The 12484-nt window shown below is 39.8% G+C and overlaps 1 protein-coding gene across 2 annotated transcripts in view; it reads left to right on the top strand.

Moving 5' to 3' along the window:
* col5a1 (procollagen, type V, alpha 1) overlaps positions 1-12484 on the top strand; it is a 110281-nt gene that overhangs the window by 88006 nt on the left and 9791 nt on the right. The window contains exons 42-64 of one of the 2 annotated variants that reach the window (XM_065243893.2): positions 4-111; positions 188-295; positions 412-465; positions 613-666; positions 740-847; positions 3491-3544; positions 3633-3740; positions 6432-6485; positions 6587-6694; positions 6768-6821; positions 6908-6961; positions 7045-7098; positions 7182-7235; positions 7322-7429; positions 7580-7633; positions 7714-7767; positions 7975-8082; positions 8187-8240; positions 8366-8401; positions 8492-8545; positions 11184-11445; positions 11644-11756; positions 12367-12435. In XM_065243893.2, coding sequence (XP_065099965.1) covers positions 4-111; positions 188-295; positions 412-465; positions 613-666; positions 740-847; positions 3491-3544; positions 3633-3740; positions 6432-6485; positions 6587-6694; positions 6768-6821; positions 6908-6961; positions 7045-7098; positions 7182-7235; positions 7322-7429; positions 7580-7633; positions 7714-7767; positions 7975-8082; positions 8187-8240; positions 8366-8401; positions 8492-8545; positions 11184-11445; positions 11644-11756; positions 12367-12435 — 1884 coding nt within the window. Of the gene's footprint in view, positions 1-3; positions 112-187; positions 296-411; positions 466-612; positions 667-739; positions 848-3490; positions 3545-3632; positions 3741-6431; positions 6486-6586; positions 6695-6767; positions 6822-6907; positions 6962-7044; positions 7099-7181; positions 7236-7321; positions 7430-7579; positions 7634-7713; positions 7768-7974; positions 8083-8186; positions 8241-8365; positions 8402-8491; positions 8546-11183; positions 11446-11643; positions 11757-12245; positions 12315-12366; positions 12436-12484 lie in introns of both variants that reach the window. The other variant, XM_065243892.2, reaches the window with a different exon arrangement.

The following is a 12484-nucleotide window of genomic DNA, read 5'->3' as shown; positions in this document are numbered from 1 at the left end:
CAGGGTTCTCCTGGTGAACGTGGTCCTGCTGGCCCAGCCGGTCCCACCGGCCTACCGGGCCGACCCGGACCTCAAGGACCCCCGGGCCCTGCTGGAGAGAAAGGTGGACCTGTGAGTACACATCTAGTCTTTATTCTTCATCACATTTAAGCAAATGCTTAAATCTAATCCATCTCTCTCATATTAGGGTGAGAAAGGACCTCAAGGCCCAGCCGGTAGAGATGGCATTCAGGGACCGGTTGGACTTCCAGGCCCTGCCGGACCAATTGGACCTCCGGGAGAGGATGGTGATAAGGTACAGAAGGGGTAGATGGAAAGGGAAGAATATTTGGGACTAACAAGATTTTAGGGTTGTTTTCTATAAAGATTTGATGTATTTGCATATATGTAAATGCTGTATTTATATGACAGGGAGAGATTGGAGAACCAGGACAGAAGGGAAGCAAAGGTGACAAGGGCGAGCAGGTGAGTCACTCCGAATTCATCCGTCATCTCAGATAAATCTCAGAGTTTTGGCGGTGCGTTTATGAAATAAAGATGTTGTCTTTGCTATGAAAATGAGTGATTAACCGGTGTTGCTTGTTTTTTTCTCTCTTTTTCTGTCATGTTCAGGGTCCTCCAGGGCCAACCGGTCCCCAGGGGCCCGTGGGTCAGCCTGGTCCTTCTGTAAGTATCCTCATACGTACCATTGTCTTCCTGTGATGAAAGCAGTGTTAGTGATGTCACTTCCTTTTTACAGGGTGCAGATGGAGAGCCAGGTCCCAGAGGTCAACAGGGTCTGTTTGGACAAAAGGGAGATGAGGGATCTCGAGGTTTCCCGGGACCACCCGGACCCGTCGGCCTTCAGGTGAGATGCATAATTCATGAATGGAGTATGATCCATATAAGATTTATTACGAACATCAGCTATTCAAGGTTTACTGTCAGCTTGTTTGCATATTGTTACCTTGCTTTTTATAATAGAGATGTAAATGGTGTCATTTTTATTGACCGGTTGGAGGATGACTAGTCAACTAGCCTGTCTTAAAAAAAGTCCCGCTGATTTAGCATCAGAAACAGGGCAGATGTGTTGTCATGGGGCGTTCACGTAAGATTAATATTTCTGTTTAAAGATCTGGCCGTAGCACAATCGAATTGGACAGAAGCATCGGTTTTAAAAGCGAACTACTTTTAACTTGATATGTTTATGTTTAAAAGCTTATCATAGTCTTCACATTCTTCATAGCGGTCAATAGAAGTTTTTATATTTATTGCAAAAGCACTTTGATGTCAGTAGCAGCGCAGCTTCGAAGTGGATTAGTTTATAGACACTTGGAAAAGTTCCCTGACAGTAACATAAACATGCTGTCAGTACGCCAAAAACTTCTCGGAGAAAATGAAATAAAAATGATATAAAGAAATGTAGAAAAACTAGACAACCTCTCTAAACATCTAGTCAGTCAGTGGTTAACTAATGGCTCATCCTTAAAGGATTACTTCACTTCCTTAAAAAAAATCGGATAATTTACTCACCCTGGAAGTCATCCAAGATGTTTATGTCTTCCTTTGTTCAGTCAAGAAGAAATTAAGTATTTTGAGGAAAACATTTCAGGATTTTCTCCATATAGTGGACTTTTCTCAACAGTTTACAGTTTTAATTCAGCTCTAAACGATCCCAATCGAGGCACAAGGGTACATTTACATTATAAGCGACTTTGTCACTGTGTGTCTCTTTCAAAGAGGCGTTTCTTTATCTAGTTGTCATAAACAAATGAGTAACATCCACTCCAGTCACTGACGAGAGTTGAATGACGTGAACTCCACTGCTTCGTTCTCATTGGTAGTCTCTCCCGAAAGTCACTCATAATTTGCATAAAGTTAAACATTTCTCTTGACGCGCGACTGGGCACGCCCCATCCAGTCGCCAACGGTCACTGACGCTCGTCGCTACTGCTACTTTTAGTTGCTGCTAGTCTGAATGCAGCTTAAAGGGGGTAGCACACCGGACGCGCAGCTCAGCGCAGCGTCAAGTCGAGTCTAGGACAACTCGGAGGTATAGCGTGTGTTTAGTCAAATAGCGCCTACTTCAAAATGCAAAATATACGTTAGCAGCCAATGATAATCGTTAATGATTTGGGACAAATATGATGTTATTTAATGTTAAACTATGTGAGTGGCGCGACAGGGATTTGAGCAACTTCCTGAGTCGTAGCTGGGCGCCACGAACAGGCGCCACCTGTTGGCGCCGGTGTGCGTATACTCATTCAAAACAATGTGTTCGATTTTTTTATGGACGGCGCGGTGCTGTGCGGCGCATCCGGTGTGCAACCCCCTTAAGGGTCGTATGTAGAGAAACGATCGTCACTTATCTTGCACTAGCCATGTGATGTGCCAGCGTGACCTTACGTAATCACGTCAAAAGGTCACAGATGACGTATGCGAAACTACTGCTTCAAGTGTAGAGAAAGAGGAGCGTTCAGACATTGTATTATGTGTAATGATACTAATTAATTTAGTCTTTGTGTGGGTTTATTGTTTAAAGTGGTCCGCAAGTGTGCATTTCACATATGTAACGCATGACCTTTTGATGTTATTACGCAATACGTAAGGTCGTGCTGGTGAAGTACTTTTTTGTGTGAAAATGACGATCATTTCGCTAGATAAGACCCTTATGCTTCGGTTGGGATCGTTTAGAGCCTTTAAAGCTGCACTGAAATTGGAAACCACTGAGGTCCACTAAAGTTCACTATATGGAGAAAAATCCTGTAATGTTTTCCTTAAAAATTTTTTATTTCTTAACAAATGAACAACGAAAAACATCTTGGATGACATGGGGGGGATAATTTGGATTTTTTTAAATCAATTCCATTATTTTTTTATAGCACATTTCACAAATGTTTAATTGTTTCAAAGTAGCTTTACATTAATAAATGCAGGAGAAAAATCTGACAACAAAAGCAGCAGAATACAGTGGCTAAGATTAAATAATACTAGCGAGTGTAGTAATATTGTAGGATCCTAGGAGGGAAAAAACCCTTGAGAGAAATCCAGAAAGTAGAGTAATCCTTTTATATAACTAGTTGATTTTAGGCAATGCGATTAAGCTCAAAAACACACTGTGATCAACATGCAAAGTGAAAATACAATCATTACATAAGCCATAACTATATTTTACATATCCATACGCAAGGTGTCTGAGATCACTCACTGTTCGCTGTGCGGTATAGCTGCATACTTTTACTATTTAGGGAAAGAGTGAGTGAAGTGGATTAGTGGATGATGTTACATTCGCAACACGTAATATAATAAAAACTACTCAGAGAGTTCAGACCAAGAGTTCAGATTTCCCAAAATTTGATTTTGGGATTATTTCGAACCACCTACTGTATAAATGTCGTTCAGATCAGGTTTGTGAAAATGAGACTTAATGTTTTTTCCACTACCGAAAATTGATTTTAGTATGCTTCGTACTGTATATTGGTCTAAACTGGTTTTAATGGCTTGTGTGCAGGGTCTACCTGGACCACCTGGTGAGAAAGGAGAGACTGGTGATGTCGGTCAGATGGTATGATCAAACATATTTGTCTATAAAATCAAAAAGATAAAATACGATTTGTTATTACATTTAAACTTGATTCCTCTCTCCTTCTCAGGGTCCTCCTGGACCACCCGGACCCCGAGGACCCTCTGGACCCCCAGGAGCCGACGGACCCCAGGGACCTCCAGGAGGTATTGGAAACCCAGGAGCAGTGGGAGAGAAGGTACAGAAACATCTCTTTTTTAATATTCATCTCCCTTAGTCTGAAACTTTTTGAAGTATTAAAACAATTTGGCTAAAACCTTTGTTTTATGCACATTTGCTGCCATATTTCAGAATGATTTGACAATCTGCAGTTATGCTTAGTACTTTACTGTTCAGAAAAAAAACTGTGCTGTTTGTCGGCATCTCTGTGAATTTAATACAAAGACACAAAGCGTTTTCGGTCAACTGAGTGCCATCCGCTGTCAAGATTATTGAATATAATCGTTCAGCCATGGAACCAAGGACCCATTTAAGTTCACAGAGGAGTTTGCTAAGAGAAATGACCCTGGAAAACAGAGAAGAGATGTCTACAGTAACAGATGATGGAATAAGAGCTTGAGACGGTGTTAACAGCCGCTGAGAGAGAGAGAGAGAGAGAGAGAGAGAGAGAGAGAGAGAGAGAGAGAGAGAGAGAGGTGATGTTTGTTGTCAGGTTAAACCGATGGGGTGTAATCACAGCCCTGTTTGAAGGTGTGCTGAGGTTTTTGGGTGTTAAAGTTAGTGAAGTGACTGATTTGATACATCTACAGTCGTGAATCATGGCATCGTGTACGAGGGAGTGTTTCAATACTTTCCTAATAGATATGCTGTACTGTATGATGTTCACCGGCGGTGACAGTGAATTATACAAACTAGGGATGTTTATATTGACTGGTTAACCGAAGGTAAGAATTTATAGCAGTTAAAAGAAAAAATGTGTTAAAGCACGGCAAGCTACAGACATTTTGCCACTTTTCTATCCTTAATTTGTGAATGGCCTGTAAATTAATCAAATTATTTTATCAGTTAACGGTAAATGTTTGGTTAACAAGCTGCGATTGTCGGTCTGGAAAATTAACTGAAATGAACATCCCTTGTAAGCTGTGGATGCGACCTCAAAAGGCAAGCACTCGGGGCCCTGTTTTAATGATCTAAGCGCATGGCCTTAACGGGCGTGTCCGAACCCACTTTTGCTAATTTAACGACGGGAAAAATAGTTTAACCCTAAATGGGTTGTTCCTATTCTTGTAATGAGTAATAGGTGTGTTTTGGGCGTAACATGCAATAAACCAATGAATGTCTCAGTTCTCATCCCCCTTAAAAGCAACTTCCGCCTGGCGCCATTTAGAAAGCGGAATTTGGAGACTGAAAAACTAAGCAAAGGAGGAAGACCACCAGTTTAAGATTGAAGTAAAAAAAATATGTTGTTTTAATTTGTATTTAAATTTTTATTTTTTATTAAAACCTTTAAAAGCCGTTTTCTTCAGTCATGGAAGTAAAAATAACAGGCTTTTAATTGCTGTAAATGTATGGATAACCTACATAATCATTGTAATCTCAGAAAATAATTTGCAAATATGCAAGAAAAAGTTTGTACTTTAAAAATACAAACAGGAGATAAAGGATTTACAAACGTACGGAGAGCCGTTTCAGCACTCGGACAGCGCCATGGGTTTTTTGAAAAAAGCATTACTTAAAAATGTTTCTCATCTCACCATATCCACAGGTACAGAGTCATCATATACAATAAATCCATAGGGTAGCATTTGTTTAAAGCTAGGCATTTATTTACTTACCAGGCTACAGGTGATGCTGCTCTTTACCCCTTCTAATGTCTTATAATCGATCCTCATTTATGTCCAAGAAACTCAATAATAATCTTTACATTTGAATTTTTCATATTTAAAAGCTTTTTTTTGCTGCTGCGCATCCACGAATGCACTCATTAAATAACAAAAACATTATTGCGCCATTTAGTTGCCTCAAAATAGTGCCTTAACACACCTCGTTTTCAGCCCAGAACGCCCATGGGCGCAAAATTGGGCACAAATGCATTTGCTATTTAAACAACGTGGCGTTAAACGTGAAAATGATAATTGCGGTGGGTTGAAACTAGCAAAAGTCACTTGTGTTGCACATTGCGCCGAGTGTATGATAGAGTCCTCGGTCTTTAAAGGTCGCAGCCTCCGAAGTCCACGAAGAGAACTGAAATGAGACGGTCTAGCCTTTGGAGGATCCATAATTTGTGCCACCATCTGTATATGACCAACGCACATTTTGAGGCTTCATTTTAGGCATCCTTCGAATTGGGTCAGCCTTACTAGCCTGCTGTGACACAAACAGTCTTTAAATACGTCCTTCGAAGGTCGCAGCCTTCAAATTTGGACAATCCAATGAGCTAACATTAAAGAACGGACCCAGGCCACAAGTAAAGAACACCCACCAACTGCATAGCAACCACCCGAAACATGAACATGTGCCAGTGGATTTGGCATGATCACGCACCATTCAGAAACACTCATACGTTGTAAGAAATTGCATACCTTGAATACACCATCAGTCATTTTGGATAAAAGCATAAATGATTTGAAGGCGTCAGGGTGCAGTCGGTGTTGTGATTGCTGACTGATGATTGTCATGTGTCCACTAGATTGCAGTATGTTGAAATATTGATGTGGTGCCGTTTGTCATTCAGTAAGAGATTTTCAGAAAGCGTGGCAGTTTTGCTGACGTGACAGTGAATAATGATGCTGAACTGCTCTTCTGTCCAGTAGAGAAAAACTCTGTTAAAGAGAGAGAGAGAGAGTATATTGTACACTCCTGCTGCATTTTAATATTAACCTTAGTTTTTAAGGCCACATACTTCACCCTCTTTTTCTCTTTTCTGTAGGGTGATTCTGGAGAACCAGGAGAACCGGGTCAACAGGGAGATGTTGGCCCTCTGGTATGACACAAAACACATTTGACTTACAATAAAGTTATTGAGTAATTTTAGTCTGCTGGACATAGACAAAATACCTATCTGCATGTGTCCGTGTGTGTTAGGGCCCAAGAGGAGAAAGAGGAGAGAAGGGAGAATCTGGACCTGCTGGTTCCGCTGGTCCTCCTGGTCCAAAAGGACCACCAGGAGATGATGGTCCTAAAGGAAGTCCTGTAAGTTTCACTACATCCAAATAGACTCTGATGCTTAACAATGCGTCTTAAATAATACGTCTGTTTTTTTCAGGGTCCTAGTGGATTCCCTGGTGATCCTGGTCCTCCTGGAGAGCCTGGGCCACCTGTAAGTCTTGAATTAATGAATGCATGACTGGGCATTAAGTAAGAGTTTTCTGTAGGTAGTGACATCACTTCCTCTTCCTCTCACAGGGTTTGGATGGGGCTGCTGGAGATAAGGGAGATGATGGAGAAGCTGGTCAGCCAGTGAGTATGCATCTATATCAGTCAGCATCTCAGCTTTTGGCTGCACGTATATGACCGTGTTGAATGCTGTTTGTTTGTTGTAGGGTTCCCCTGGACCAACTGGTGAAACTGGGCCCACCGGTCCTCCAGGAAAGAGAGTAAGTGCTTGCATCTATAAAATATTTCGATAGATAGAACCATAGATGTTAGTCTTAGTCTTATTTTTATTTTCCCCGCTCAGGGACCTCCTGGACCTGCTGGACCTGAAGGAAGACAGGGAGAGAAGGGTGCCAAGGTAACAAACAAACTTGCTCATCTGTTTATATTTTGTGTTGCATGTATAACAACGTCATATGTTGCGTCTTTATCTTTGTGTTTCAGGGTGAATCTGGTCTGGAGGGTCCGGCTGGAAAGACGGGTCCGGTTGGACCCCAGGGAGCTCCTGGAAAGCCTGGTCCTGAGGGTCTGAGAGGAGTTCCTGGTCCAGTGGTGAGTGAACAACCTGGTATAATCAAATATTAATGTCAGAATCTGTGCTAGATAAACAAATAAAGAAATTTGAATCTCATTGCAGTGATCTGAAATAATGATAATGATCCTATTTAAACAGTATTGTAATGTATGATGGTTTTGGTTTAGGGAGAACAAGGACTACCTGGTTCTCCTGGACCCGATGGACCTCCTGGACCGATGGTACGGACATCCCAGAATCTGTTTATTAAACTTATTAAAAATAAGCTGTGTCTGAAATATACTTCTTCTCTCTCTTTTAGGGTCCTCCTGGTTTACCTGGTTTGAAGGGAGATACTGGTGTTAAAGGTGAAAAGGTGAGAAAAGCAAATTCATCATTAGGTCATGTTGAATTATTTAAAAGTTCCTCTAAGGCGACTGTTCATGACCCAGTCTGTCGATATGTTTTACTAAAGTGTTTGGCGCTGTTTTAATTATTCATATGTTCAGTAGATTCATCGATGTACAGTATGGCAGTATTGATTATGAATAAATACGTTTATAACAGCCGTGTGGTTTTTCAGGGTCATCCTGGTCTCATTGGACTGATTGGACCTCCAGGAGAGCAGGGCGAGAAGGGTGACCGGGGTCTGCCTGGTCCACAGGGTTCTTCCGGACCTAAAGGAGACAATGTACGACACACATATATATATAAAAAGCATATGAAACTTGTTTGAGGTTTGGTATTTTAGTAAAGCAGGCTTTATAAACTCTATGTGTGTGCCCTTTTCTTTAGGGTATTTCTGGACCCTCTGGACCCCTTGGACCGATCGGACCTCCTGGACTTCCGGTACTGTATCTGACATTTCTCTCAAAATTTAATAAAGAAATGCTGTTAAAATATTAATGTTTTTTTATGTGACCATATTTAAAACCCATTTCTAATTGTAACCTTTATTATGAAATCTCGTTTAGGGTCCTCCTGGTCCTAAAGGTGCTAAAGGATCAAGTGTAAGTTATTCTTGAATGTTACACCAGCTTTGATGTGTGTATTTTTGTTGTGCCCCTTGTCAAAATCCAGTTCTTCTTCTGCCTCTGTAGGGTCAAACTGGTCCGAAGGGAGAATCTGGACATCCGGGACCTCCTGGACCTCCAGTATGTAACAGAACAAAACTGCACATAAAACACATAAATGATTTATTTTGCTTTTAGAAAACATTTAAATGAATTATTCTGCAAGAGTTCTTATATAACTACAGGCACTGAACTGAATCTGCTGTTTATTTGCTTTATTTGGGTACCTTTGTGAGATTCAGTGGATATTGCTTTTTCGGGAAAACCTGATATGTAATATCCACAGATGTGTATTTCTTTCTATTTTGGGTAAAAGAGCCGGAGGTCACAGAGAGAAATTTTTAGTTAAATTAGTATTTTTTTCTAATTGTTTATATTTGTAACTGTATGAAGCTGTATGAGTTTACAGTATTACAGTACAGCATTTTCTACTTTTTCTTTTGGTCATTTTACTACATTTAAGATATGGCAGGTAGGGGTGTGCCGGTTTCAGAATTGGTGATGACGGTTATGACGTGAGTCAAATGTGACGGTTCATCACATAACCGTCTGTGGGGGGCGTTTTGCTCGTTTAAATGCTCGTGGATTGACGGGAAAGTGTCATTTTACCATAAAATCATGATTGTGATGCCAAGCACAGTAATACACAGTAATAACTTTGAACAATTTAACAGAACGCAATGAAATATTAAAAAAACACACTGTTGCCAGAAGACTGCGCTGTCACTCTCTGCCCAGCATAAATTTTAGAGTTCTAATGACGGTGTTCAACTATAACCGTCGGTCTCACGGTTATATAATGACCGTCACACCCCTAATGGCAGGAAATGATTAGGTGAAGAGCAAGGGATGATTAGGCAATGTTGGGTTCAAAATTCAAACTCCTTTCACCTGCATGACCCAGGTGAAAAAGTAGTACACTTCCTTAGTGTACTTAAAGTGCACTTATTCACACACTAATTGTGTACTTAATATACTAAAAATTCCTCTTAAGTACTTCTTAAGATAATTTAAGTGTACTTATTTGTACTATTTTGGGACACTATGAAAATGAACTAAAATGCGCTTTTAACAAATTATCTCTGTATTAAAAAATGTATTTGGGTCAGAGACAAAAATGGTTTGGCAATATGAGAAATTCAAAAATGTTTTAAAAGCACACATAAAAAGCATGCATCAGGTTTATTTCAATGAACATAGTGTATTTATGTAAATTTTATGCAATAAAATTTTGCACCATTTTTATAAAAGTTAAGACTGAATGGACATGAAAATGTCAAATGGTATAACCTTCATTTGCGCCAAAGAATGAGAAATATAAAATATTTTATCCACCTTGATGGCATGTAAGCGTAATCATAAATAAATTAATAATAATAATAATAATAATAAAGTATAATTTTATTAGTTATTTCTAATAAAATGTAATTTTAATGTGTTTTTGTAATATTTGTCCTGACATAAGCTGAAAACAGCTCTGTTTGCTAAATAATCTTTGACAAATGTATGTAAAAAATAATATTACACTAAACTAGATAATTATATTTTATTCCACATTTTTTATGAATATATTTATAATTTCATTTAAAAAAATACTAGTTACACCAATTGAGACAGACCGGTTATACCACATTGACATTTTTGCAATTATCCCCTAAATGTTCTGTCAAAATGAAATAAAACCAGAAATTTTAGACTTGGTCCTCAAAAAGGAGAGTGTATGCAAGTAATCTGCAAATTTATTTTGAAATTTTAACCCTTTTACATTTAACTTATCCATACGGACACAAAATAATTAACATCACGTCATTGACCCATTTACAGTAGTTAACACTTGTATTAAACTCTCATACAAAGATTTTTTTACAAAGTTTACTACAAGTGGTACCTTAATACACTTTTTAAATATATTTTTTAAGCACATTTTAGTTCAAATTAGTGCACGAAAATAAATAAAGGGTATTTTTTTTCACCTGGGGACCACAGTGCTGACAAACCCCTAGAAAGATGCATCACATATCAGTGGTCTAGTTTATGGTGCTACAGGGTTTCGCGCATAAAATTTGTTATTTAAGGTGGTAGGGTTGGGTGAGTGGGCAGGGCAGAGGGCGTGGCAATCAAAGGGGTGGGGCGTATGCGTCATGATGAAAATTAAAATATTTTTATTTACAACTAATAATGACCTACTTAAGGCGGTAGGGTTTCCAAGCTTAGGCGGGCCGCCTGAACTGAAATGTGCTATGGGAAACCCTGGTGCTATATAGCTAAGTGGTAGAGCATTGCATTGTAGCACAAAAGGTTATAGGTTCGACCTCCTGGGATAATTCATAGTGATAAAAAATGTATATTTAAAACTACTTTTTAGATTAAAGCGTCTTTTAAATGTGTAAATGTAAATGCATTAAGCATCTGGCCACTCAAAACCCTTTTGGAAAATGCATAGCAACACCTTAGCAACCACTCAAAAATGTTCTGCTGAGTTTTATTTTATAGTCATAAGCGCCGTTCCATTTTTTTTGTTTACTCTTTATATGTGACCCAGTCTGTGAAAACCCAGCTATAGTAATTTTTAGTGGTTTGCTGTTTTCTACAACTCCTCCTATATATGTCATGACTGAGTAAGGTCATGTCAAAGATTGAAATTAAACTTCGATTCTCCAGATCTCATAGAATGGGTCACGTGACGCCACATTAATATAAACTTAATCTTTTTCTGTAGGGTCCACCCGGTGATGTCATCCACCCTCTGCCTATCCTTTCCAGCCCAAAACGGGCGAAGAGGAACATCGATGCCAGCCAGATGATGGACGATGCTGCAGATGCCAACTACAAAGACTATGAGGATGGTATGGAGGAGATCTTTGGCTCTCTGAACTCTCTCAAACTGGAAATTGAACAGATGAAGCACCCGCTGGGCACACAGACTAACCCCGCCCGTACCTGCAAAGACCTACAGCTGTGCCACCCAGATTTCCCAGATGGTGAGCGTCTCATTCCCTCTATCACGCACACACAATTTTCGATTTCAAAGTGTTTTATTTTCACACCTCTTTTAAATTTCCAGCTTTTAGCTGCACTCCTTAATGTTTTGATGCTCTGTCAGAAACCGATCACGTGTGTACATGCAATCCTTATTAATGCATTTTCATCACGATTCACCCATTCTGTGTGTTTTGTAGGTGAATACTGGGTCGATCCAAACCAGGGCTGTTCCAGAGACTCGTTTAAAGTGTACTGTAATTTCACAGCTGGTGGGGAGAGCTGCATATTTCCTGATAAGAAGAGCGAAGGGGTAAGAAATATTCTCTTGACTGCTACTCAACAAAACACGCTAACGTCCCAGAGACAGAGATCTGAGCTTTAAAGGATTGCAGATCAAAAGAAAATTCTCCAGAGTAATGTGTTTGGGAAATCACAGTATAAAGCTCGAGCGTAATCATGTGATAAAAATATCCAATCTTGATTTAATTACGATTCTCATTTCATTGCTCTTCAGCTTCGCTGATGAAGAATCACTCAGTAGGGTGTGAAGGTGATTCTCACAAACCAACCACATTTCAGTTCCTTCACAGGTTTATCTCAGCACGAGCTTTCAAATGGAAAGCACAAGGTCCCTGTGGACCTTTACACTGGATGCAGAATTCACTTTTTATTTATTTGTTGTTTTTAATATGTATGTTGTTTGATAACCGAACCAGCATATTGTATTTACCCTCCCTCACATTTCTTTTCGGCATGGACTCTATTTAACTCTGTCTCTCTCTCCCGCTGTGGTGTGCAGGCCAGGCTCACCTCCTGGGTGAAGGAGAATCCAGGGTCGTGGTTCAGTGAATTCAAACGTGGTAAACTGGTAAGAGTTACTCCTTTTCCTCATCCTCCTGAAATAGTCTTCTGTTTTACAGAGCAAAATGGCTCGCTGGCCCAAAGACAGTCCGGGCACATGGTATAGTCGCTACAAGAGAGGGTCAATGGTAAGTAGGAGTGCATGAGAGAACGGGCCTGAGGTTCCACCGATCCTCT

Source organism: Paramisgurnus dabryanus, chromosome 18 (assembly GCF_030506205.2).
Source record: "Paramisgurnus dabryanus chromosome 18, PD_genome_1.1, whole genome shotgun sequence".
Lineage (NCBI taxonomy): Eukaryota > Metazoa > Chordata > Actinopteri > Cypriniformes > Cobitidae > Paramisgurnus > Paramisgurnus dabryanus.
This window is presented reverse-complemented; position numbering and strand designations above follow the sequence as displayed.